This window comes from Hyperolius riggenbachi, chromosome 5, assembly GCF_040937935.1.
Source record: "Hyperolius riggenbachi isolate aHypRig1 chromosome 5, aHypRig1.pri, whole genome shotgun sequence".
NCBI lineage: Eukaryota > Metazoa > Chordata > Amphibia > Anura > Hyperoliidae > Hyperolius > Hyperolius riggenbachi.
The window spans coordinates 234205035-234229905 of record NC_090650.1 but is presented as its reverse complement, the minus strand read 5'-3'; the positions used below and the strand labels follow the sequence as shown (position 1 = coordinate 234229905).

The following is a 24871-nucleotide window of genomic DNA, read 5'->3' as shown; positions in this document are numbered from 1 at the left end:
GCAAATCCACCTCTGAATGGCTGAAGAAAAACTAAATGAAGACTTTGGAGAGGCCTAGTCAAAGTCCTGACCTGAAACCTATTGAGATGTCGTGGCATGACCTTAAAAAGGCGGTTCATGCTAGAAAACCCTCAAATAAAGCTGAATTACAACAATTCTGCAAAGATGAGTGGGCCAAAATTCCTCCAGAGTGCTGTAAAAGACTTGTTGCAAGTTATCGCAAACGCTTGATTGCAATTACTGCTGCTAAGGGTGGCCCAACCAGTTATTAGGTTCAGGGGGCAATTTCTTTTTCACACAGGGCCATGTAGGTTTTGAGTTTTTTTTCTCACTACATAATAAAAAACATCATTTAAAACTGCATTTTGTGTTCAATTATGTTATCTTTGGCTAATAGTTAACGGTTTTTGATGAGCAGAAACATTTAGGTGTGACAAACATGCAAAAGAATAAGAAATCAGGAAGGGGGCAAATAGTTTTTCACACCACTGTATATATATATATATATATATATATATATATATATATATATATATAGATATATATAGATATATATCTATATATATATATATATATATAGATACACACACACACACACACACACACACACGTAAACACTTCATATTTTATCTAGAATATGCAAAAAATTTAATTTGTATTTCTCTAAATGTTACCAGAAGAAAAAAGCACTTACATTTGTTTATTTTGAAAACTACTGTAGCGATATCACAGCAAATACTGTGAAAGGCAAAACATGAGTAAACTTGCTGCAATACAACTTTATGGACTGTTGGAGAAGCCATAGCTAAAATTGATGTTGTTTTGATTCTGTTTAGGCAGAGTTTACTACAACTTTTCCTAATTGGGAAGTCTGGAAAACAGCAATGAAATCATGATCTAATTTAATCTAAGATATAAAAAATATGCATACACCAAAAAAGACAAAAGCTCTAAATTTAAGAGAGCTAATTTAGCCATCTTATTGAGAAGACAAAAATAACAAATGAGAATTTTTTATTACGTTTGTATAAACATATCAAACAACAGATTTCTTGTTTTAGCAAAAAAAAAAAAAAATAGAAAACATATTTGGGTTACTGCAGCTGTGTACAGCAAACAAAATTAGAGAAGGTAAAAAAAAAAGAAAACAAATCTGAATAAACTATGTAATTTGGTCAGAAACACAAGGAATATGATAACATCTACTAAAGACGAAGTAAATTGGAAAAATCACAATGGATCTGACTTATTAACCCCTTCCTGACCATTTAATGCTGATAGGCATCGGGAAGGTGGCAGCCCCAGGACCGCCAAAAGGCATCAAGATTGGTGGGCAGAGATTAGCAGGGATCGATCGCGTGTGCCGCTGCGCATGCATCCCCGCTTGAGTGATGGAGCAGAGGTCCGTCAACAGTATGCTATCGCCGCTAGCAGACTGAAAAAAAAAAGAAACAGCCCTGTGACTTGGCTGTCCCCTGGAGCGTCTCTGATCGCGATCCCCTCTCATAGAGTTATGCCTATGAAAGAGGATCAACTTGATTGGCTAGAGAGCATACGACTGCTCTCTAGCGCCCGTTATTTCACAGGCTAAAGGACTAGCTTTAAATAAGAGTACAATTCATCTAATATGACTGCAATGGAAGACCCGCAGAATGTTCACTTTGCCTTGTCTTATTAATAGGCTTGAAGAGCATAATTTATACTCTACTACTAGGCAGAGGCAGAGCAAAGTCCCAGAATATTACATTTCCTATGCTAGCAAGATATTAAGAGCTTAAAGTGGATCCTAAGTGAACTTTTACACATTGCATAATTGTGTTCCTTTCCTATTGTTTATAGGGTATTCCTCAAGCCAAATACTTTTTTGTTTTTGTTTTAATACTCTAATTCCCTATAAACTAAAAAAGCCACGCCCACGGGTTTTCAGAGAGCCTTGGCAGTAGCAAGGGCTCATGGGAGCTCAGGAGGAGGGGGAGGTGTTACTAGCCAATAGCCATTGATTTCAGAGGCAGAGGGAAGAAGGGAGGAGGAGAGGGGATTAGGTGGATGGCTCAAGATACAGATCAGCCTGCTTCTGTGTAATGTTTACAAACAACATGGCTGCTGTCATTGTATCACAGGAATAAATCAGGTATGTCAAACCGGTCCTACGAGGGCCGAGATCCTCACACATTTTTGATACAGCTCAAATGAATTGATGGGTCTGAATCAGGAAACGTGTGGTCCATCAGGTAGAACACATTCCTTTCTTTCTCAGTCCATCCTAAACACTGGCATGGATCTGGCCCTCCAGGCCTGGAGTTCGACACCTGTGGAATAAATAATCATATTCTATTAAAACTTTTTGCAGCTAGATTTGCTGTGTAAACCATCTAAACTTTAGATAAGATATATAGACATGTTAATTGTTAGAGTTAGTTTTTCATCTCGGATCCGCTTTAAAGACAGCACTTTTGCAAAGATAAAATAATCCTCTTCTAGGGCTCGTTTCCACTAAGTGGGAATTGTGATCATGTAATCATTCGCATTGAAATTGAAACCAATGCATGTCAATGGAGTAATTGCCATTGAATGTGAATTTGCAATTTCCGTGCAGTGCAGATAAAAATATGGATTGCATGCTGCAGATTTTTGCAGCATGTGTTCGTTTCCCATGCAATGCTTGATAGCAGCTTATGAATTTTTGTACAAACATTTGCGGGGAAACACAGAAATCGGTATGCAGAAAAATGTATGTAGAATGCAACATGCATTCAGCTATCTTTCTGGAGTTCATCTTGAAAGAGAGATTACAATCTGGCATAACATTAAAATCTTTCTTACAAATCCTTGTTGCCCATGTAAATATCCTGCCTGCTTTATCACATAATAATTTTGTATATGTTAAAATCAAAATTGCCCCAGCTCACAGGACAGAAGAACTGCAAGGAGCCAAGATACATGTGATGCCATATCCCATACAGAGCTATACAGTAAAGAAACCATAACATTTTGCTGCCTACAGTCTATGTAAAGGCCCATTCACATGTTAGACTTAAAATTCGGCTAAAGGCGGCTGATAATGACCATTTCCCAGATAATCTGGCATGGGTACAGCAGCCCCCGTCAGATAGATCAAAAAGGCTGAGCAATAGCCAATAGCTTTGTGCTCACTGCTCACCAAGTGTTGTCACCTCTGCACCACTCCGTCGGCCATCTGCCCATTCCCCCTCAATGTGCAACAGAACCCATCATCACCCTGTAGGCCAATAGCTGTGTGCTCCCCACTTATCCCACCTGCCATGTCACCCCCCCCCCCCCCGCATTGCAACAGAAAGTATTGTCAATCTGTAGGTAACTGCATGTCTGTACAGCCTCAGCCCAGTGATTTCACCTGAGGGATTGGGTCCTGTTTCCTGTCAGGCAAAATCAATCTGACTTGTTTACAGCAAAGCAGATCATTTTGGCACCCACTTGGCACCTGCGCTGTGCCAGATTTGAGTGCCATGATAAAAGAAATAGCTGGACCCCAAATTACACGCACAAAGGAAGAAATTAGATATTCAGTAAAGGAATATATTTTTTATACTTCCAGAGATTACCTAGCACAGGGAAAGCTGTCTTCCAGCTATTCCCTGCACCCAAATGAAACGTGGATGGAAAATATGTACTCATGTGTGAGCCTTAACTATCGAACAGAGTCACACAAAACTGCTTCTCCTCTGTTTGTTTAGCCTTACCTTTGACACTTCTTAGTTCAAAGAACAAATTCCCTAAAACAGAACTCAGTTCAGCAAACTACCTGTTAGCTCGTATACATGATCAGGTTCCAAGGGGAAGCTGAAACTGAGTCTTGTCATACATATTAGGCGCTTGTACTCTTGGTAAGAGCCCTAGGGCTCGATATACAAAACGGTGCTAACTTTAGCACTGGCCCTTAGCACGTCTAAACTCAGTTGAAATGTGAGATCTGATTGAGAAAACCGGTGCTAACCTACTTAGCACCCTGGTTAGCACGCCTCAAGACTTTAGACAAACAAACATGGGGCAACACTTGCAATTGTATGAAAAATACATACCGTGTGTGAGTGAAACTTCTTACTACTTTTTCTGGCCAAACCTATGCCCATATTGCGTTTTTACCAGTTTAATCCAAATCACAAGAATAACTCAGACTTTTATTTGGGTTATTTTTCTTAAGCTTGGTTTCTATTACCTTAAAGGGGAACTGAAGTAAGAGGTATACGGAGGATGCTATATTTATTTCCTTTTAATCAATACCAGTTGTCTGGCAGCCCTGCTGGTGTATTTCTCTGCAGTAGTATCTGAATAACACCAGAAACAAGCATGCAGCTAGTCTTGTCAAATCTGACTTTAAAGTCTAAAACACCTGATCTGTTGCATGCTTGTTCAGGGGCTATGGCTAATAGTATTAGAGGCAGAGGATCAGCCAGGCTGCCAGGCAACTGGTATTGATTAAAAAGGAAATAACTCAGACTTTTATTTGGGTTATTTTTCTTAAGCTTGGTTTCTATTACCTTAAAGGGGAACTGAAGTAAGAGGTATATGGAGGATGCCATATTTATTTCCTTTTAATCAATACCAGTTGTCTGGCAGCCCTGCTGGTGTATTTCTCTGCAGTAGTATCTGAATAACACCGGAAACAAGCATGCAGCTAATCTTGTCAACTCTGACTTTAAAGTCTAAAACACCTGATCTGCTGCATGCTTGTTCAGGGGCTATGGCTAATAGTATTAGAGGCAGAGGATAAGCAGGGTTGCCAGGCAACTGGTATTGCTTAAAAAGGAAATAAATATGGCAGCCTCCATATACCTCTCTTCAGTTCCCCTTTAAGGTGTCATTAGCAAAGATTTTTCAGCACTGTGGAAGTTATTAAAACAGTTCTTTACCTTACAGACAATAGATTTCATAGAATTTAGTTATACAAGTTTATTCAAATCACAAAACATTAAGTGTATGCGATTCAAAACAAATGTAAAATGACTGCTGCAACATACCATGGATTGCAAGGTCTTCACCAACAGCTCACTCTTCCTGAAGGCCTAACAACCTACACTTCTCACCGAGAATCCCACACTACCACAGGTACACAATCTATCATGGGGAGAGAACTAATTGCAATTCTTATTGCCACCATGTCTCTCTGATGACTGTGAGTCTTAGTGATAGACCCCCCTCCCCATGATGAACTGGAGTAGCATGCCACCTCCTGGTGAAGGTAGGAGATGAGTGTGAGTAGGCTGCAGACTGTGCTTAAGGTCCAGCCACCTGTGATCTATTGCAGCTGTCGGCTTACGTACATTAAAAAAATAAACTAATTTTACTAATTTACTTAAATGAACTTTGTTGATGTTTTATTTATAGCTGTTTTTCTATAAAATAAAATTACAAAACGTGAGAATGACCTAGAATTTTCAGATGTAAAATTATAATGGACATGTACTCATTAAAACAACATGCATCAAGTTGGCTGAAAAAAAGCTTAGATCAGCTATGTGCAACACATATATGGCATCATTAACCATGGACATGCGGTGAAGGGGAGAAGGCACAGAGAAGCAGTGTTTGGCAACAGTCTTGACTGGTGAGCCTGTTTTCCTTTGGTATCCCCAACCTATATTGTGGCAATATAGCCTATTACATGTATTATGCTTTTTATGGTTAGTGAATTACCGCACAGTATTAGAGCCAATGCATAATAAGTGGATGAATCAACAAAAGTATTCAGATTTCAGATGTTATATCTTTAAGCATGGTTGAAATACAATCTTATAATATAATTACTTATATGAACAAAGCCTCCACATCTCTTTTTTATATATCAGCAAAGCATTTCTTTGAGTTTTATTATGTCTTTTGATGTCTGTAATTATTTGTTGCACTTTGTGAAGATATGAATGGATTGTACTAAGTTACTTTCTAATAATCATCCTCTTGGAACAGAATGTGAATATAATTATCTAAGCAAGAGTTAAAGCCATTTTCAACCACACATTATTGTAAGATAAGTTTGCATTAAACACTGAGATAATGCACTGCATCCAGTATTTAGGAAGCATATGTTGATGTATTGATGTGTCTTCAGGGATACATGCAAGGACAAAATTGCTAAGGACAAATAATTCCTAATCTGCACATAATACATTGTATTTAGTGTCTGCATTATTTGATGATGTGATGATGTTGCAATGTAACTAATTTAGAATGGAGGCATTCATTCTAAAACAAAGTAGTGTCAGCAATATCACCAAAGCGGAATTCCATAGGGGGCTAAGTAGCTCAGTAAAATAGTAAAATCTCTATAATAGCTTTCAGCAGGAGAAATTGGCAATAAATTGCAGTGCACACTTGCTGGATGAGTTTAAATGTTGACTAGGGAAAGGCAGGAATGAAACAAAATATAACTTGATATTGTTTACATTTTTCAAAAATTAATCACATAAATTGAGATCATAATACTATTTCAAGGACCATGGTGGCAAAAAAGTAACATTTAAAATGCATGTAAACAGATACAAGTAAGATGTGTGTTCCTTCCACAGTAAAATGAGCCATAAATTATTTTTCTCCTCTGTTGCTGTCACTTACAGTAGGTAGTTGAAATCAGAACTGACAGGATCTGGGCTACTCCATCTCTTGATGGGGGATTCTCAACATGTCCTCTATTCTTTATAAAGACACTCCCTGGAAAGTATTTATATAAAGAAGGGGACCTGACCGCCCTGCTCACTGCACACATTTTTGATAGTTTAACAGAGCAACTGCCATTCACTAAGTGCTTTTATAAATAAAGAAAGCCCTGAGACAACTCCCCGTGAGAAGATGGGCCAGTCCAAAACCTGTTGCTTCTGTCAGATTTCTACTACCTACTGTAAGTAACAGCAACATAGGAGAAAAGACATTGATTGCATATTTTACTCTGGAGGAAACTTACTTCTTATTTGCATGTGTTTATGTGCTTTTAAAATTGTATGATTTTTGCAATAGTGGTCCTTTCAGAGCAAGTGTCCAAATAATCTATAAAAAACATTCAAACTCACTTATGAAATGCAAAATTTGGTTTATGCTCACTTCCTTAAATAACATAACATTTCATTCCACTTGTCTTCCTTATTTGTTTTCTTGGTAACCCGTAACTGTGAAACAGCACTGCCATTTCAAATTAGTTACAATTATTTTGATTTTAAGCTTAAATAGCACTGACATGTTAATTGGTACTATACCAAGTACATGAACCAATCCACACCATTCACTCTCTCGAAAAAGAGCTTGCAACGGAATAATCCCACCACCATCAAGGATACATTGAGGTGTAATGCAATTAGCTTTCTAACATGTTTTGAGTATTTAAGAGGGACTGAAATATAGGCAAGGAAAGAATGCAGCATGTTAAAATACGTCAATGTTTCAAATTATTGGCTTCAATAAAAATTTTAGGAATAAATTGAAATGCTTTTATTCTATGCATACAGTGGACACTATGGCCACGGAGATCTTAGTACAGAAATTAATCACCATCTGATGTCTATAGACTTTGAAAGCTCTGATGTTTATGGACTTTTGTAGCTTCATTGTAAATGTAGAACGCTCTGTAAAAATTGGAGTCTTATGAATCCCATGTTTACTTGGCAGTAGCAGCTCATTTTTGAATGTTTGAGTCATACAGCTTTATTGCATTTGAATATTTGTAGTCCCAAATAAGCATGCATTTAGGATGGCCAAGCAGGATTTTAAATGCTTGGTTAGACAAATGATTGATTCCTCATCGAGAGATGCACAACCTAGCATAATCCAAATGTAATCTTGTTTCAGACAATATCTGCTCTAAATTCAATTGTACATCTGTGCTGCTGGATTAGCACTGCCTGAGGAAACAGCCAATTGAAATGCAGCAAATAATTTTTGAACATATACCACATCTTCCTACTACACTTGAATCACCTAAAAACTAGAACATTTGTGATGGTCTGTAGCTGCAGGTGAAGACATAAAGGAAAAGTTTTTGTTTCCCCCCCTTTTTTTTTTCTGTTTAGTAAATTTAGTTAAATTATTTTAAGTTATAATGGGGTTTGATACTCTATTTAGAAAATATTTGGCCAATGTGTCAAAGAAGATTGAGCAGATGGTCTAAATCAAACGTAGTTGATAATAGAAGCAAACTGCATTTAAATCTCCATGCCTAGAAAAGAATATATTGACATTAACATAAATAGCACCAATAAACTGTGCTAATTACAGCTGCAGCATTGAGTATGTCCTAGTAAAATGTGATTTTTTCTTTTTATCCTTTCTTTTGTATTTATTTCTTTTTTTTACTTTCCTGCATTTGTTTTCTAGAGTAATGCAGCAAGTTAAGTTAGAATGAGTACATTAAATAAAAGTTTAACATTACAGTGAGTTAAAACAAAGAAAGTTTTATTCTTATAAAATGTCATCTTATGATTTTTATAGAGTTTATAATGACATTTTCAAGGTAAAATAAACGTGTTGTCTATGCTAGCAGGTGTCTGTAATGTGTATTTATTTTTACATTTTGCTTTGTGAGACAGTTTCTGTCCTCATTCTATTTTTTTCTCAAGGTTTCATATATCAACTGAAAGAACCAAGGGCAATTGAAGCCATTTAGTCCTGCCATCAGTTCAGTGGCAAAGACTTCTTCATAAATCATGTATTTCAATACCAGCATTCCATAATATAACTGTTGTCTAGTTGGCCAAAACTGCATATAAATATGTTCTTTAAATGTTTTAATTCCATTTTTTATTGATTATATTTTGATGGTAAAACAAAAATGCTGTATTATGAAACTGGAGTTTAGATAAAGAATGCAATTTGAATTGCAACAATTCACTTCATGGTTAGGTATGTATCTAGTGAATAGCAATTAACTCAACCACATTTGCTAGATATGTCTTGTTTTTATTTTGCATTGATTAAACTGGGGAAAACTGAATTGTGTAAGGAAGTGTTAAGGAAGTGAATAAAAGCTCAAAACTGTTGAATAGCAATTCTTATAAGAACAGCAATATTTTTTTACATAAGGTGGGAAAGTCAACGAGCAGAAAAGCAGAAAAAAAAAGTTTTCATTGGCTTTAAAATAACTGGAGCCACTGCCAGACAGCATTTTTATAAATATTAAGCAGAGAACAAATGACAATGACAACAAGTCTACTCTTACATACTTATAACTGTTTTATAATTTAGAGAAATGTGGGTAAGGGAAATATTAGTTTTAAACTAAAGTTTTTAACTTTTTTTCTAATGCGTCCTTAAAGAAAGCCCATGACTTTAAATGTATATAAAAAAACCATATACTTACATCGGGAGAGGGAAGCCTCTGGAATCTTATGAGACTTCACCCGTCCTCCTGTTCCATCTTGCTCCAGCGCTGGCAGCCATGAACACTTAAAAATAATCACAACAGTAGTGGCCTGCCTGCGCAGGTGCATTAGCGGCTTTCTGCTCGGGCTCTAGTGGAAATAGTTGAGCCCGATCAGGTTCACTCTTCCATGCATGTGTAGACATCTCACGCCTGTGCAGTAGAAAAGACCTGATCAGGAAAACCCGACAACAGATATCCCTTCCTTAACTCATGTGAGAACAATAGTAGATTAACCTACAGCTATAACTAGATACCTATTAACTAAAAGAATAAGTACACAATTAAAAACAGAAGAAAATCCCATTCCCTAGTAAAGCATTGAGCTCTGTAATAACATTGTTTTCCCATTACATTACAGAGAAAATGAATGTCTACATTGCAGGACATTCTTTTCTCCAAACCTTAGGGCTATAATCTCATTACTCTAAACTATTTCTACAATTTCTTGTTCTGTCTTACTTTTTCATTGTAGAATTTTTTTCTAAATAGGGTATACATGAATTTTATGTAACTGAAATGACAGTGTAATTTCTAAACAAATACTCCTCGCTCAGCAATATGGATCAACAATATCCTCAAGTCGGGAGTACCTCTCTATTGTATGTCTAGATCACGTACTACAGATTTCCCAACAAGCTCATGGTGAACCAGAACTCCCTGGAGTGTATAAGGGGCTGAAAGGGATCAAAAATCCTCCTTACTAAAAGGCAAACTTCTGAAGGAAGTAGTACTTCCTTTATCTGCGCCATTTTGGAAAGCACTCTCCTGTTTCTTCATCACGCAGTGCAGCGGGTAGCCGCCGATCTAAGGTCTTGTAGTAGCAACTAGTGAGAGGGAACAGAAACTTTCCTAGAGAAGGTGACTGCCGACTTAATAGGTAAAACGAGCCACGGCCAAAGGACTGACCGCCCGTGTAAGTACCTGGTGCATCAGGTACTTACACGGGCGGTCAGCCCATGACGCCAGGTGAATGGTGTGCATCAGGTGGCAGTGACGCTAGAGCGACATCCTGACAGCCCCCTCCTTTGGCCGTGGCTCGTTTTACCTATTATCATTTTTTATGATTACATAAAAAATTGTGCTTAAACTCCACAGAAATATGCTTTAGCATAAGGAGAGAAAGTTGAGATCACATATTAGTGCATTTGCATCACAAATTGAAGTGGTAGGATTCTCGCTGTTTGGCTTGTTTTCCACTTCAATTTGTGATGCAAATGCACTAATATGTGATCTCAACTTTCTCTCCTTATGCTAAAGCATATTTCTGTGGAGTTTAAGCACAATTTTTTATGTAATCATTCCTTTTTATCGTTCATTTACATTTACACTTTTCATATTTTTTGCTAGTGTAAACTAAAATAGGAAAACCACAAGAAAATTGCATAGCACAGTGTTTAATATGCAATTTTCTCGCTCCCCATTGACTTTAACACAAGCCCAAAAAGAACAGGCGGCTGTGCATTTAGCTGCAATGGAGTTAAAGCAAACTATGCACTATTTTTTAAAAACTTGTCAAACAAACCTCTCCTTAATCCCCCTGGCGGTATAAAAAATTCTGCCAGGAGGCAGCGCAGCAGTTTTTTTTTTCTTATATCATGTAGCAAGCCCAGGGCTCGCTACATGATAGCCGCTGCTCAGCGGCATCCCCTCCGCCCGCTTCGATCGCCTTCAGCGATCTCCGAACAGGAAATCCCGTTCAAAGAATGGGGTTTCCTGGAGGGCTTCCCCCATCGCCATGGCGACGGGGCGGGATGACGTCACTGATGTCACCGACGTCGGGACGTCATTGGGAGTCCTGAACCACCCCTCAGCGCTGCCTGGCACTGATTGGCCAGGCAGCGCACGGGGTCTGGGGGGGCGCGCGGCGCGTCAGATAGCGGCGATCGAGCGCGGGGCGGCGGCGATCGGTGTGCTGACGCAGCTAGCAAAGTGCTAGCTGCGTGCAGCAAAAAAAAAAATTAAACAAATCGGCCCAGCAGGGCCGGAGAAAACCTCCTGTGCGGCTTACCCCGAACTACGTTTGGGGTTACCGCCAAGGAGGTAAAGGGAGGTTCATAAACCAAGTGGGTTTTGGGGTGTGCAGCAGGCATTTACTTACCGGGGGTGGAGGCAGGGGCTGCTCTGTTTACTTAAATTAATCTGTGCAAAACTGTTCATAAATGAACCAAGATAATTCAATAATTCCTGATAGCTTTTAACTTGTCCATTTAGATTGTAAGCTCACAAGGGCAGCTCTCTCCCCCTTTTGTGTCTTGGAATTCATTATACATTTTATTCATCATGTTACTTTTGTCACTGTCATTACCAATTCTATATTTTGTTTTGATGCTGTGTTTTGTCACTAATTATGCATTTTGTATATTGGTGTACTCCATTTGTCTGTATTATCGTGTACCCCATATTCATTTCTTTGTATTCTTGTTTTCACAGAATATGTTGGTGTTTTATAAAGCAGTAATAATAATAACTTGTCGTGCATGTGTGGCCTAAAAATATAACTACATAATATACAGCTGAAACAAATATCAACATAAATAAATCTTTAGCAGAGTGAAATGAGTATCTGTACCTGGACACAGGGTTAATTAATGAACAGGAAAAGGCCTGGCTAGTGTGTGTGGGCCCCCCAAACACTGGTTACCAGCCACATATGCATGTCAGCAATTAGTATGTGCCTTACAGGGAAGAGAGGGACATGGCAAATTCTCTCCCCTTTTTCTAAGCACAGCACTAACCGCCGCTGGGCACAGAGCCTGCAGACAAAACCAGCTCATTCATCCAGGTATTCAAGAATCTAAGGCCAGGTGCTATCCAGTCATTCCAATATGAAGAGAATCAAATAATCTTGTCTACTTTTTTCAAATCAGTACAGGACTCTTCAAACGGACCCCTTACCCATTGGGCAGGGTCTTTGTTTATTACAACCATATTCTTGCTTCTTTCAAGCGTAACTGTCAGGCATAAAATTAAAAAAAAACAATTCTTTATTTTTATCTGGTAAACAAGTAATAAGGATGCTAGCCAGGCAATCCAAAAGTTAAAAATCACTTTTACTATTATTCTCCAGAAAGGATCATTCTCCAGTTTCCCTGGCTCTTATTTGGTATATCTGCCGCACAAAGGAAGTTCCAGGGGATGCTGTTTTTTTTTCTTCTTTACCTTCCCCTCAGACATAACTAATGCAGCCTGATTGACTGAAGCTTCTTTCCCTTCCATTTCCCCCTCTCATACCTCTGTTTATCTCTGATTGCCCTATATTTCTTATGCTGAGAAGCTGAGAAAAAAAATAAATCAGCTCTGCAGCCACACAATGACAATGCACTTTCTATTGCAGAGCTGGGTTGGAGTGTCTGAAGACTGGGGGGAGGGCAGGCAAAGCATACACAGACAGAGTAAGCGAGGAAATGATGTCAGGATTGGCTTCAAGACAGAGTCAAAGTGGAAAATCTAAAGAAGGATTTGCTCTTGTTTTACTATAGAAAAATCACTAAAATCTAAATGTAGGCAGTGCAATACATATGTTATGTAAGCAGGGCAAATATTTATCTACTTATATATGTGTTTTGTTTTTTTCTAAGATAGTATGGCTGACAGCTCCTTTTTAAAGATATACCATGTCCAGCATCCTGAGTCTTTAAGCGAGAGAGACAGAGAAAGAGAGAGAGAGAGAAATAGAGAGAGATAGAGGTAATTATGTGTACAATATGTCATGAAGATATTATTTCTTGTTTTTAATTGTGTTACAGATATTCAATTGATAACTCAGAAGAAGAAAGCATTTTTGAAATTGACACAAATAATGGAGCAATCAGGACAGCAAAAAAGCTAGATCGAGAGGAAGTTCCCTGGTATAACATTACAGTAACAGCTTTTGAAGCAGGTACAATTCCAGATAGCTAAATGATATATCGTTTTTCTTTATTATCTAAAATTAATTTGCATGGTCAAAGCTTTGATGTGATGGACAATGAGTTACACAGGAAACATGTATTTCTACAAAGTGCTAAAGAAGTTCTTCGCCCTTTTAATTGGCTGGTTGAAGCTCAGACATATTTATATTTTTTAGGCTTGGTCTTGAAGTTATGTATGTCATAAGGAAAAAGCTTCTTGTGACTATTCTGAAACTACGTTATAAAAAAGTATGCCCCTATTGCTAAAGAGGCATAGAGCCATCAAAAGTGGCATTGATAGCTATTGCACTCCGTGACCTCTGTGCATTTGTTTGAAAAATATGTGTGCAGACTGCAATCTCAGCAGTGTGATGTGCACGGTTTCACTGTCCCACTCAATTAAGCTACATGCAGCTACAACAGCCTCCAGCCACAGCTCCAAAAGTGCAACAGCTTGCACTGCAGGCTGTATGCTTCCATTTGCCTAGCGATTACTAGATAATGGCAGCACTAAGATGAGGGATTTAGAGCTACAGTGCCTTGCCCTAGTGATTTAGAAACCTCAGAGCAACAGGAAATAACACACAGTAAAGTTAAGACCTGGCTAAGGGTGGAATGACCATTCGGGCAGTTGGGCACGGACCGAGGGCCCGTGGTCAGGGGGGCCCGCCGCCTGCCAGAGAACCCTGAGCAGGAGGGGAGGCAGCCAGTGAAAGAGGGTGATGGGCCTAGCAGCGGAGAAGGGGGGAAGTCATCCCCCCTTCCCTCACCTCGGGGCCCCCCTTCCTGGCTCACCCCTCTGGAATGTGTAAGTGACACACAGCGGCTGACAGAGGGTGGGGACTTACCGCGTACAGCCACCGGAGGAGGCGCTGATCTGTGCGCCGCTAGTCTGGTCTTGAGTAGACCAGACTTGCGGCACACAGATCAGCCACGCTGTGCGACACTTACACATTCCGGAGGGGAGAGCCAGGAAGGGGGGCCCCAAGGGAGACTTCCCCCACCCCTTCTCCACTGCTATGCCCATCGCCCTCTTTCACTGGCTGCCTCCCCTCCTGGAGACACCTGGAAACCTGGCTACATATACTGGGGGCACTTGTAGACCTAGCTACATATACTGGGGGCACTTATAGACCTAGCTACATATACTGAGGGCACCTATAGGCCTGACTACATATATTGGAGACACCTATCCACCTGGCTACATATATTGGGGACACCTATAGATCTGGCTATACTGGGAACACCTATACACCTGGCTACATATACTGGGGACACCTAAAGACCTGGCTATCTATACAGGAGACACCTACAGACCTGGCTATCTGTACTGGGGACACCTATAGTCCTGGCTACCTATTCTGGGGACACCTATAGACCGGGCTCTCTTAACCGGGGAAATCTATAGACCTGGTTATCTATTCTGGGGACACCTATAGACCTGGCTACCTGCACTGGGAAAACCTATAGACCTGGATACCAGCACTGGGAAAACCTATAGACCTGGCTACTTCCACTGGGGATACCTTTTGACCTGATTACCTATACTGGGGGCACCTATTTTGGGGGAACTGCTGCCAGATTAACTATTTTTGGGGAACTGCTGCTGCCAGATTAAGTGTATTTTGGGAAACAGCTGCCAGATTATGTGTATTTTTGGGGAACCGCTGCCAGATTGTGTATAATGGGGGAATTGCTGCTTCCAGATTCTGTGTATTTTGGGGGAACCACTGCTGCTACATGTATTTTTGGTGATCCGCTGCCACATTACGCATATTTAGGGGAGCCGCTGCCAAATTATGTGTATTTGGGGGAACCGCTGCTGCCAGATAACGTCTATTTTGGGGGAACGACTGCCAGATTATCTGTATTTTGGAGGATCCTCTGCCAAATTGTATGGATTTTTGGTGAAATGTTGTCAGATTACATGTATTTTGGGGGGAAGCACTATGGCAGAGTTCAAACTTCCCCGGCAGACCTTTTACAACACTACTAATGTCATGTATATTTTGCCCCACCCATGACCACGCCCACATTCTGTTGCATGACCACACCCATTTTAGGTTTTTTTGTAAGTATAACATATCACAATATTAAATTATACTGTTGTCAGTAAATTATTATATATATATATATATATATATATATATATATATATATATATATATATATATATATATATATATATATATATATATGTCTGTAAAAATATAATGTGAAAGGTAGGAAACACTGGTATGGGGGCCCCATATAATCTCCTATTGCCCGGGGGCCCCATGAGTTGTCAGTCCGCCCCTGGACCTGGCTTACACAAGCACGCAGGATATGGAGGCTGCCTTATTATATTCCTTTTAAGCAATACCAGTTTGCCAGGCTATCCTGCTGATCATCTGCCTCTGATACTTTTAGCCATAGACCCTGAACAAGCATGCAGCAGATCGGGTGTTTCTGACATTGTCAGATCTGCCAAGATTATCTGCATGCTTGTTTCTGGTGTTATTCAGACACTACTGCAGCAAAGTGGATCAGCAGGGCTGCCAGGCAACTGCTATTATTTAGAAGGAAATAAATATGTCAGCCTCCCTATTCTTCTTAGTTCAGATGCCCTTTAAGGGTGGTGTATAGTGTGAAGGCTGTAATAGTGTATAATAGTGTATAAGTATTTGAAAAAAGTAGACCTTTAGATGGCCCTCAGACCTCTCTAGGAAGTAAAGCACTGATAATACATTATAATGTACTTATTGATCAGGTAGCAACATGGAGCTTATTTAGAAGCATAAATCACATCTTCCTTAAATCTCAGCTTCAAGCACAGGTTTACAAAATATATATATATATTAAAAATGGTAGAGTTAACCATCTCTTCTTCAAAATACATGATCTGTTGTTTCACATTGCATCAGGTTCTCTATACTCTAAACAGGTTTTAACAATCTTCATTGCTACTGCCTTATGTACCACTAGACATGCTCTTTTATTACTCCTCAGTGGGGGAATATGTCCTTTTCTTGTTAAATTAACATACTCAAGTAAAATAATGATAAGTGTTACTATTTATAAAAATCTACATTTTCTATCTTTGCACTACACTATCCTGCCACTGCTTTATATAGCTTAGCTGGTATCTGTCTGAGCTATTTCTAAAGCTTTACAAGGAAATGTAATTGCAAAGTGATATGGAAAGCATGCAGAATTATGTGACATTTCTAGATTCTACTATATATTTCTGAAATAAGTGCAAGTGTGATTCTGCTAAGGTACAATGTAACATTCTTTTTGTCTTTGAACGCATCTCCATACCTCCATACAATTTTTATGTGACTTATCCTGGCTTTAGTATAATAAACCCTTCCTCTATTTCAATACAGATTGCTGTGTGTTGGTATGTAACCCTATCCGCCAAGCCGCACATTACTGCACATGTGCTGGTGCAGCATTTGGCCACAAACTACACATGATGCACAGACAGCATTTGGCCACAAAATTCACGTGGTGCGCAGTGTTTGCCTACAAAATATGCATGATGTGTAGCATTTGTCCACAAAATACACTTGATTCCCTTTTAAGTATAGGTTGGTGGTTGCCAGGGGAGGACTGGGACCTTTTGGCCTGGGGGGAAAACAAATCGTAGAGGCCCTTTCAGGTCTCGGCAGCCCCATGTAAGGCAGTCTGTCTTTTAACTCTAGGCCACACTGCCACCATCAGAAAGCTTTTTGGCCCCCATACACCAGAATTTCAAAGCCATTATACTTCTAAATTAAATATTTAAGTAGCCATTTGAGGTAAGAAAAAAAAAGCCATGTCATGTGTGTGCTTTCTACAAAACTTTAGTAGCCATGTTCATCCAGATACATTAGCTAGGTGGCCACAGGATAAAATATTAAAAGTAGCCATGTGCCCCTGGATCTCCCAGTTTAAAGTATTAGGTGTCCTGTGGTTGCCCCAAATTATTAGGAAGCCTTGAATGATTGCCCTTACCCAGGTAGTATTCGGTAGCTATTAGTGTCCTGGCCTATATATTGTTATTGGGTAGCTAGATATGTTTGCAAATTCTACCCCTTGTCTGCCTACACTAACCTTTCCCGCCTCCTCTGCCTCACACTTGCCTTCCCCCTGGCCTCTGCCTAAAGGTGGCCACACACGATACAATGAAATTATCTGATTTTACAGCAATTCGATAAAAACAATCGGATCTCCTGAAAAAATTGAAAGCTTTTTTTTTTTATTCGACTGAAAAATCTGATAGGATTTCCCGTTTTTTTTTTTTTTTTTTTTTTATCATACTTGTTTTTATTTTGAGAATAATAGGAAATAACAGGAACTGGTTTCACAGAGTTAACAGTCAAGATAATAGTACAACGAATATGGGGATACAAAAGGAAGGACGAGTGGGGCTTTAGGTTGAGTCCCAGAGGTAGATCTAGAGAAGTCCCAATCAATGTCCAACCTTGAAGCTTTTGGAGAAACAGCAGAATAAATCAAGGAGGATTAAATCTTGATTCGAAGACGGAAAGTTCCAGCTGGAGACGTGGCAAGTGTCTGGAGTCCATGATAAATGGATAACTGAAAAGTTTCAAGCCACATTCTGAGAAGTGGGGGGGGGGGGGTATAGGGAAGAGAGGGGGGGGGGGGGAAGAGATAGTAAGCTTCGAGATATAGAAGTGAGAAAGAGGAGTCACACCACTGCCCTGATGGCCTGTATTATGTATGGGAGACAAGAGCTATTTGGGAAGGGCCTAGCTAAATCTAGCAAGGGTGGATGTCCAATGGTGGGAATATGGCTTGTTAGGTCAGTTCAATAGTAAGCTAATGAAGGGTAGAAGAGATGGGTATACTTCAGGGGGGTTGATAGATGGGAGAGGAGTACGGCCAGGAATCCCAAATTTTGTGAAAGTTCAATTCTGTGTCTCTGAGTGAAGCCGTAAGTTGTTCCAAATTTTTTGTCCAATTAATTTTGTGGATAACTTCTGATAGTGTTGGGGGGGCTATGTTCTTCCAATTGGAAGCAATGGATAGTCTGGTGGCAGTTAGAATATGGGTTATTAGTCGGTTGGTATATTTATTAGTATTGTTTTGTGGTGATTTGCCCAGGATCATATATAAGGGGTCCAAGGGGACTGTAATATTAGTGGATGACTTAATAAGTTTTTGGATATCCGACCAAAGGGGGGAAATCCGAGGACAGGACCAATAGACGTGTTCGATAGTACCTTTGTAATTACAGCCCCTCCAGCAGAGGTCCGATGAGCCTGGGTAAATCCTTGCTAATTTGTCAGGTGTAAGATACCAATGGAAAAGTATTTTATATATATTTTCTCGAATTTGGATACATTGTGAGGAATGTTTCGCGTTATCCCAAATATCGTACCAGTCTTCTATTGAGATAGAAGTTGATAGAAGGCTATCCCATTTGGCCATGTAAGAATGGTTGGGAATTGTTGAACCCGATTTTGTGTGTAGGATAGAGTAGATCTGAGAGATCAGACCCTTCTGTTGAGCTGACCTATTACATAATCTCTCAAAAGGGGACAATGTAGGAGTTGTTTGAAGGTTTTTCACTAGAGATTGGAGATAGTGGGATATCTGTTTGTATTGCATGAGAAGTTGGGGTGTGAATGTAATTTTATCTTCTAAATGGGATTTATGTAAAGCTTTACCTGTGAGTGGGTTAAGCCAATCTTTAAGGTTGAAGTATCCCAAGCTAAACCATTCAGTCATAAAAGGCCTAGATAGACTTGGTAAGAAATGTGGGTTGCCTAGGATCGGACATAGAGGGGAGGGTGATGACCTCAACTTGGCTAAGTGGACAGTAGATCCCCAGATGCGGAGTGTAAATTTGATGGTGGGGAGAAAATCTTGTTGGGAAACTTTGGGTTGGGGGTGGGTCCAAATAAGAGATGCTAAGGATATAGGGAGGATGCTAGTTGCTTCGATGAGGCCCCATTTAGTAAAGACTTTAAAATTGGACCACTCGGGTAGTTGGCGGAGGTGCGAAGCTTGGTAGTAATATCGCAGGTGAGGGCCGCCCAGGCCGCCCTGGTCTCTGGGGGCAAGGAGGGTCGACCTAAGAACCCTAGGGTGTTTGTGGTTCCAGATAAATTTGAAGAAGGCGGATTGTAAGCTTGATAGTTGGGAGTTGGGAACTGTAACTGGGAGGGTCTCAAATAGATAAAGGAGGCGAGGGAGAATGTTCATTTTAAGTGCGTAAATGCGGCCCAACCAGGAGATCTTATAGGCGGTCCATTTATGGAGATCTTGTAGTATTTTTTGTATGAGAGAGGGGAAGTTATGTTTATATAGTGTGTTGTACGTAGGGGTGAGATGGATACCCAGATATTTCAGAGAGTGAGTTTGCCATTTATAAGGGAAAGAAGATTGGAGAGATGAGAGTAGATTGGGAGGGATTTTTATAGGGAGGGCTTCCGTCTTATCTTGGTTGAGTTTAAAGCCTGAGATAAGTTCAAAAGTTTTCAGTACACTATGCAAGGCTGGTAACGTAGTGAGTGGGTGAGTGAGAGTTAGTAATATGTCATCAGCAAATAAAGAGATCTTGTATTCCTGTTTGCCAAGGGAAATCCCTTTGATGTCAGAGTTTTGTCTAATGGCTGTGGCTAAGGGCTCAATACTTAAGGCAAATAACAGGGGAGAGAGTGGGCAGCCTTGTCTAGTGCCATTTCGGATATGAAAGGGAGATGAAGAGGCAAAAGGTAGTTTGAGTGAAGCTGTGGGGGATGAGTAGATGAACTTTATCATGGAGAGGACAGGGCCTGTGAAGCCTTGGTGAGATAAGACGTGGAATAGATAAGGCCAATACAATCTGTCAAAGGCCTTCTCTGCATCCAAACTGAGGAGCAGAGAAGGGTGCTTTGATTTATTCATTAGTGAGATGAGGTCTATTGCCCGGCGGGTGTTGTCTCCTGCTTGCCTTCCCATGATAAAGCCAACTTGGTCATTATCGATAATTCTGGTAAGAATGGGGTTGAGGCGGTTAGCCAAGGTTTTCGTCAATATTTTTAGGTCGGAGTTGAGGAGGGAGATGGGACGGTAGCTTTGGGGTAGGTGAGGATCTTTTCCTTCTTTTGGGATGACAGTGAGGAGAGAGGAAAGCATAGAGGAGGGGGGGAAGTCATCTTTCATAATCTTATTAGCTAGAGTTACAAGGTGTGGGACCAGGATATCGGAGAAGTTTTTGTAGTAAGAGTAAGGGAGACCATCTGGGCCAGGGGATTTAGAGGAGGGAAGAGATTTGAGTACCTTGGATATCTCTTCTGTGGTGAATGGAGAGTTAAGTAAAAGGCGTTCTTGATCTGTGAGTTTTGGGAGGTTAAGATCTGTGAGGAAGGAGAGGACTCTTGTGTTATAATTTGGAGAGGAGGAGGGGTCTGGTAGGTTGTAAAGCTGTTCATAAAAACCTGTGAATATTTGGGCTATTTTTAAGGGGTCATGATGTAAGGTGTTTTGTGAGTCTTTTAGTGAGTGGACCGCCTGGTAAGACCCCCTAGGGTTGAGTTTACGGGCAAGAATAGTGTGTGGTTTGTTACCTCTTTCAAAAAAGAGCTGCCTTGTCCATTTCAAGCTTTTTTCTAACTGGGATGATTGGAGGGCTCTGATGTCAAGCTTGATTCGTTGGATGTTGGAGAAATTGTCTTGAGTGGGGGAACTTTTATAAGCGGAAAAAGCCTTAACGAGGGAGGAGTTTAGATGTGTCAGTTTTTCAGTAGAGAAGCGCTTACGTTTGGAGCTTTCTGCAATGAAGAACCCTCTTATAAAAGCCTTGTGAGATTCCCACAGCAGGCCGTAAGAGGAGACTGAGTCTAAATTGGTGTCAAAGAATGATTGAAGTTCATCAGAACATTTGTTGATTAGCGCTTTATCCCTGAAAAGTGACTCATTTAGCCTCCAATGGGTGGGTTTGTGTGGGGAGGATAGCCAGTCTAGATCAACTGTAACCGCTTGGTGGTCAGACCAAGCTGTAGGAATAATAGATGAGTTGATTAAAATGGGTAAAACTGGTGTATTAGCAAAAAAGTAATCTAGTCTGGAATGGGAAGCATGAGGAGGAGAGTAGAAGGTATATTCTGTGCTTGTGGGGTTAGCTATGCGCCAAAGGTCAAACAGTTTGTATTTTCTAAGAAGTATCCTAAATTTACGTGAATTTCTGTCGTGTGAGGCCTGGGAAAGGGTAGAGGATAATTTGCTTCTGTCCCTTGTAGAGGAGTAAGCCAAGTTGAAGTCACCACCCAACAGGAGAGAACCTTTCACTGCTTTGCTCAGTTTTGTGAGGAAAGAGGATAAGAAGTCAATCTGGTGTGTATTGGGGACATAAGTGTTAGCTAGAGTGACAGGCTTTCCTGCCAGAGTGCCCACCAAAATTAGAAAGTGACCTTGTGGGTCCGCGATGGTTTTGTCAACCTGAAAAGGTAGGTCTTTCTTGTACAGAATTGCCACACCAGCACGTTTTTTCGGACCGGAGGCCAGGTGGACATTGGGGTAGAGTTTGTTAGTAAGACGTGTAGTACACCTGGATGTTAGGTGGGTTTCCTGCAGGAAAACCAAGTCACTATCTAGTCTTCTGAGGTCTTTTAGTAAGGACTTCCTTTTTTGGGGGATATTTAGGCCCTTAGTATTAAGCGTATAAAGATTAACCATTATTCATGTTGAAGATGTAAGTGTATAGAAGGCCAGGACGGCTGTGGTGTGAACAGTCAGCGAGTAAGGTTGGGGAGGGGGAAGTGGGGAACCAGGGAAGATAAGTTGTACTCGACAGCAATAGGTAAACAATGATGAAGGTGTAGCCACTGCAAAAATTGTGGCAGCAAAGCAGGGCAACTAAAAAAAGTTGCCAGGGGAAGAGTCGCCAAAAAAAACATGGTCCCTGAGAAGAACGGTGGGACAATGTGGCGACTCTACGGAGGTACATGCGGGTGAGCCAAAAGGGCCGCCCAGATCTCCCCCAACGATCCTCCATATATATGAACAGTCTATAAGGACTAACGTTAAGTTAACAACTAACTAGAGCACAGATGGCTAAACGTCTTTTGACCTAAGAAGGAAGAAAGCATAGTAAAAATAGACAATTATAGATAAATATATATTTGCGTGTAGTCTGGAGCAGGAACAAGCTGAGACTCTAAGACGATGGAGTTATGAAGATCTGTTATGAAGGCAGTAAGATCAGGTAGGAAGGGCTTCCATGTCCTCAGGTGTTTCCGGGAAGGTCAGGCTTCTCAGGGTGCCTCTGGAATGGTCGGCCATGTGACGTATCTTTCTTGGGGGTGAACTCGGGGAGAGGGTTAGGCTCTGCTGGGTGTAATGGGACGGAGGGAGGCGAAGGCCCATTTGCTTGAGGAACATTGGTGCATCATCTAAATCCGATACCGTGAAGCGTGCGCCATTTCTATTGACAGTAAGGCGGAAGGGGAAACCCCATTGGTACTGGATTTTTGCATCTCTTAGAAGTTGAGTAATCGGCTTAAAGGCCCTTCTCTTAGCCAGAGTAATGAGTGAAAGGTCATTATAAATTGAGAGTTCATCTCCTTTAAAGGAAACTGTGGAGGTATTTCGGATGGCTTTTAGGAGGGCCTCTTTTGCCTCATAGTAATGGAGTCGTACTATGACATCTTTAGGGCGTTGGGCTGTAGGTCTGCGTTCACCTAGTGAGCGGTGGGCCCTGTCCATTCGCCACATTTCATCAGTAAGTTCAGGTACTAGTGATCTGTAGAGATCTAGCAGATGTGTGGGGAGCTTGTCGGCTGTGACAGTCATGGACATACCTTTGATGCGAATATTCTGACGTCGCTCACGGTTTTCAAAGTCCTCCTGCGCAGACCTAATTGCCTTGAGGTCGGTTTGAATGAGGCGTTGCTCGTCCTCCATATCGTGTTGTTTTAGGGAAATAGAGTCCATCCTATCTTCCAGAGCTGTGGAACGTTCGTTCAGGGAAGTAATGTCACCTCTGAGGTCCTTCACTGCGGATAGGATCATCTGTTGCAATGAGTCGTGGAGGGCTCTGTAATGCTTGTCCAGAGCTATTTCAAGAGTGGCAGCGGTCAGCGGTATGTGGCTCATGGATGTGGAGCCCAGGTCTGGGTGAGATGGGGCCTGCTGTGTGGGCTGGGAGAGGTGGGTGGCGACTGTGGTTGTGGCGCAGTCGGCGCCATCTTGTGACTGCGGCGGGCGGACGAAACGGTCCATGGAGCCGGCCTGTGATGCTGTTCTCTGGCTGCTTTTCGTGGCCATCTGTGCTCGGAAGCTTCCTGTGTCCGTGTCCGGTGGAGCCGCGCTGTAAGGGCGGAGTGGGAGCTAATTGCGGCGAGAAAGAGGAGCGGGGCAGATCGGAGCAGAGAGTCTAAGCGGCCATCTCGTCACCGCCGCGCATGCGCCTCCCGTTTTTTTTATTTTTATCTATCCGGAATGCCAGATATTTTTCTTCAATTTCTCGAAAGATTGTATGGTGTGTGTTAGATTGTCAATTTATTAATATACACACCGAAGCAATTTTCTCAGTTTCCAATCATTTTTATCATAATTTGGGAAAAACATAAGTGTGTGGTACATTGGTCAGATTTTTGAAATGTTACAATCAGTCAGAAATATTGATTGCAATTCTTAAATTGAACAGATATTTAAAAAATTGTATGGTGCGTGGCCACCTTAAGGCCTGGTTCACACTACAAATCACAATCAACTAACTATCTAATCTGGCAGACAATCTTTTCCAATTGCACGATCGATCATTACCAATCAATTATAGTGATTATATTATAAAACTCCCCGACACATAAAATTGCACAGCATGTACCATCCTCATAAACTGCCAGCAGGTGCAGGCAGTCTATTGTAGGCAACGCGTACATTAAAATGTGCACAAAATGCACAACATGAATAAGAGTGTGGGCCCTTCCTTTAGCTACGTACACACGTGCACGAATTGTCTCCCATCGGGGATCAGGAAACGATCCTTCGGGTGACAGTTTGAGGAACAATGCTGTACAGACACATCCCTAGTCTTGAGGCTAGCAATGTGTTCTGTTGCTATAGAGCGGGGCGGAGGGCCAACGATCATATATGATGGAGCAGCTTCAATTGGTCGCCAGGGTGATAATAACATTGTGATCGGTAATGCTCAGGCATCAGGGGTGGTTAAGGATCCGTCCAGGGGCCATTAAAGATTCAACAGGACGTATCCTTGAAGGGAAGGTCCGAGGAACTAAAAGAAACCCACTTACCTGGGGCTTCCTCCAGTCCCTGGCAGCCGACCTGTGCCCTCACCGCAGCTCCGATGGCTCCTGGTCCCCTCAGGTGCGGATGCCGACCTCGTCTGCATCTTCCTTGTCTCCAGCGTGTGGCTCACTGGTCGCGCTGACGACATACAGGCTGTTCTGCGCAGGCACAGAACTACTGCGCCTGCGTAGTACAGTTCGCATGACGTCAGCGCGACAATGAGATCCGCTCGCGCAGGTGCAGTGGAAATCTTGCACTGGTGGGGACCCTGGGCCACCAGCAGGAAGCAGAGCTGCGATGAGGGCACAGGATGACTAGCAGGGGCTGGAGGAAACGGTAAGTGGATTTTTTTATTTTTGATGTCCTTTAACGACCC

The 24871-nt window shown here is 41.2% G+C and overlaps 1 protein-coding gene across 2 annotated transcripts in view; it reads left to right on the top strand.

Moving 5' to 3' along the window:
* Positions 1-24871, top strand: part of CDH18 (cadherin 18) — an 809510-nt gene that overhangs the window by 695601 nt on the left and 89038 nt on the right. For both annotated transcript variants that reach the window (XM_068236726.1, XM_068236725.1), the window contains one exon: positions 13129-13262. In XM_068236726.1, the coding sequence (XP_068092827.1) occupies positions 13129-13262 (134 nt within the window). The remainder of the gene's footprint in view (positions 1-13128; positions 13263-24871) is intronic.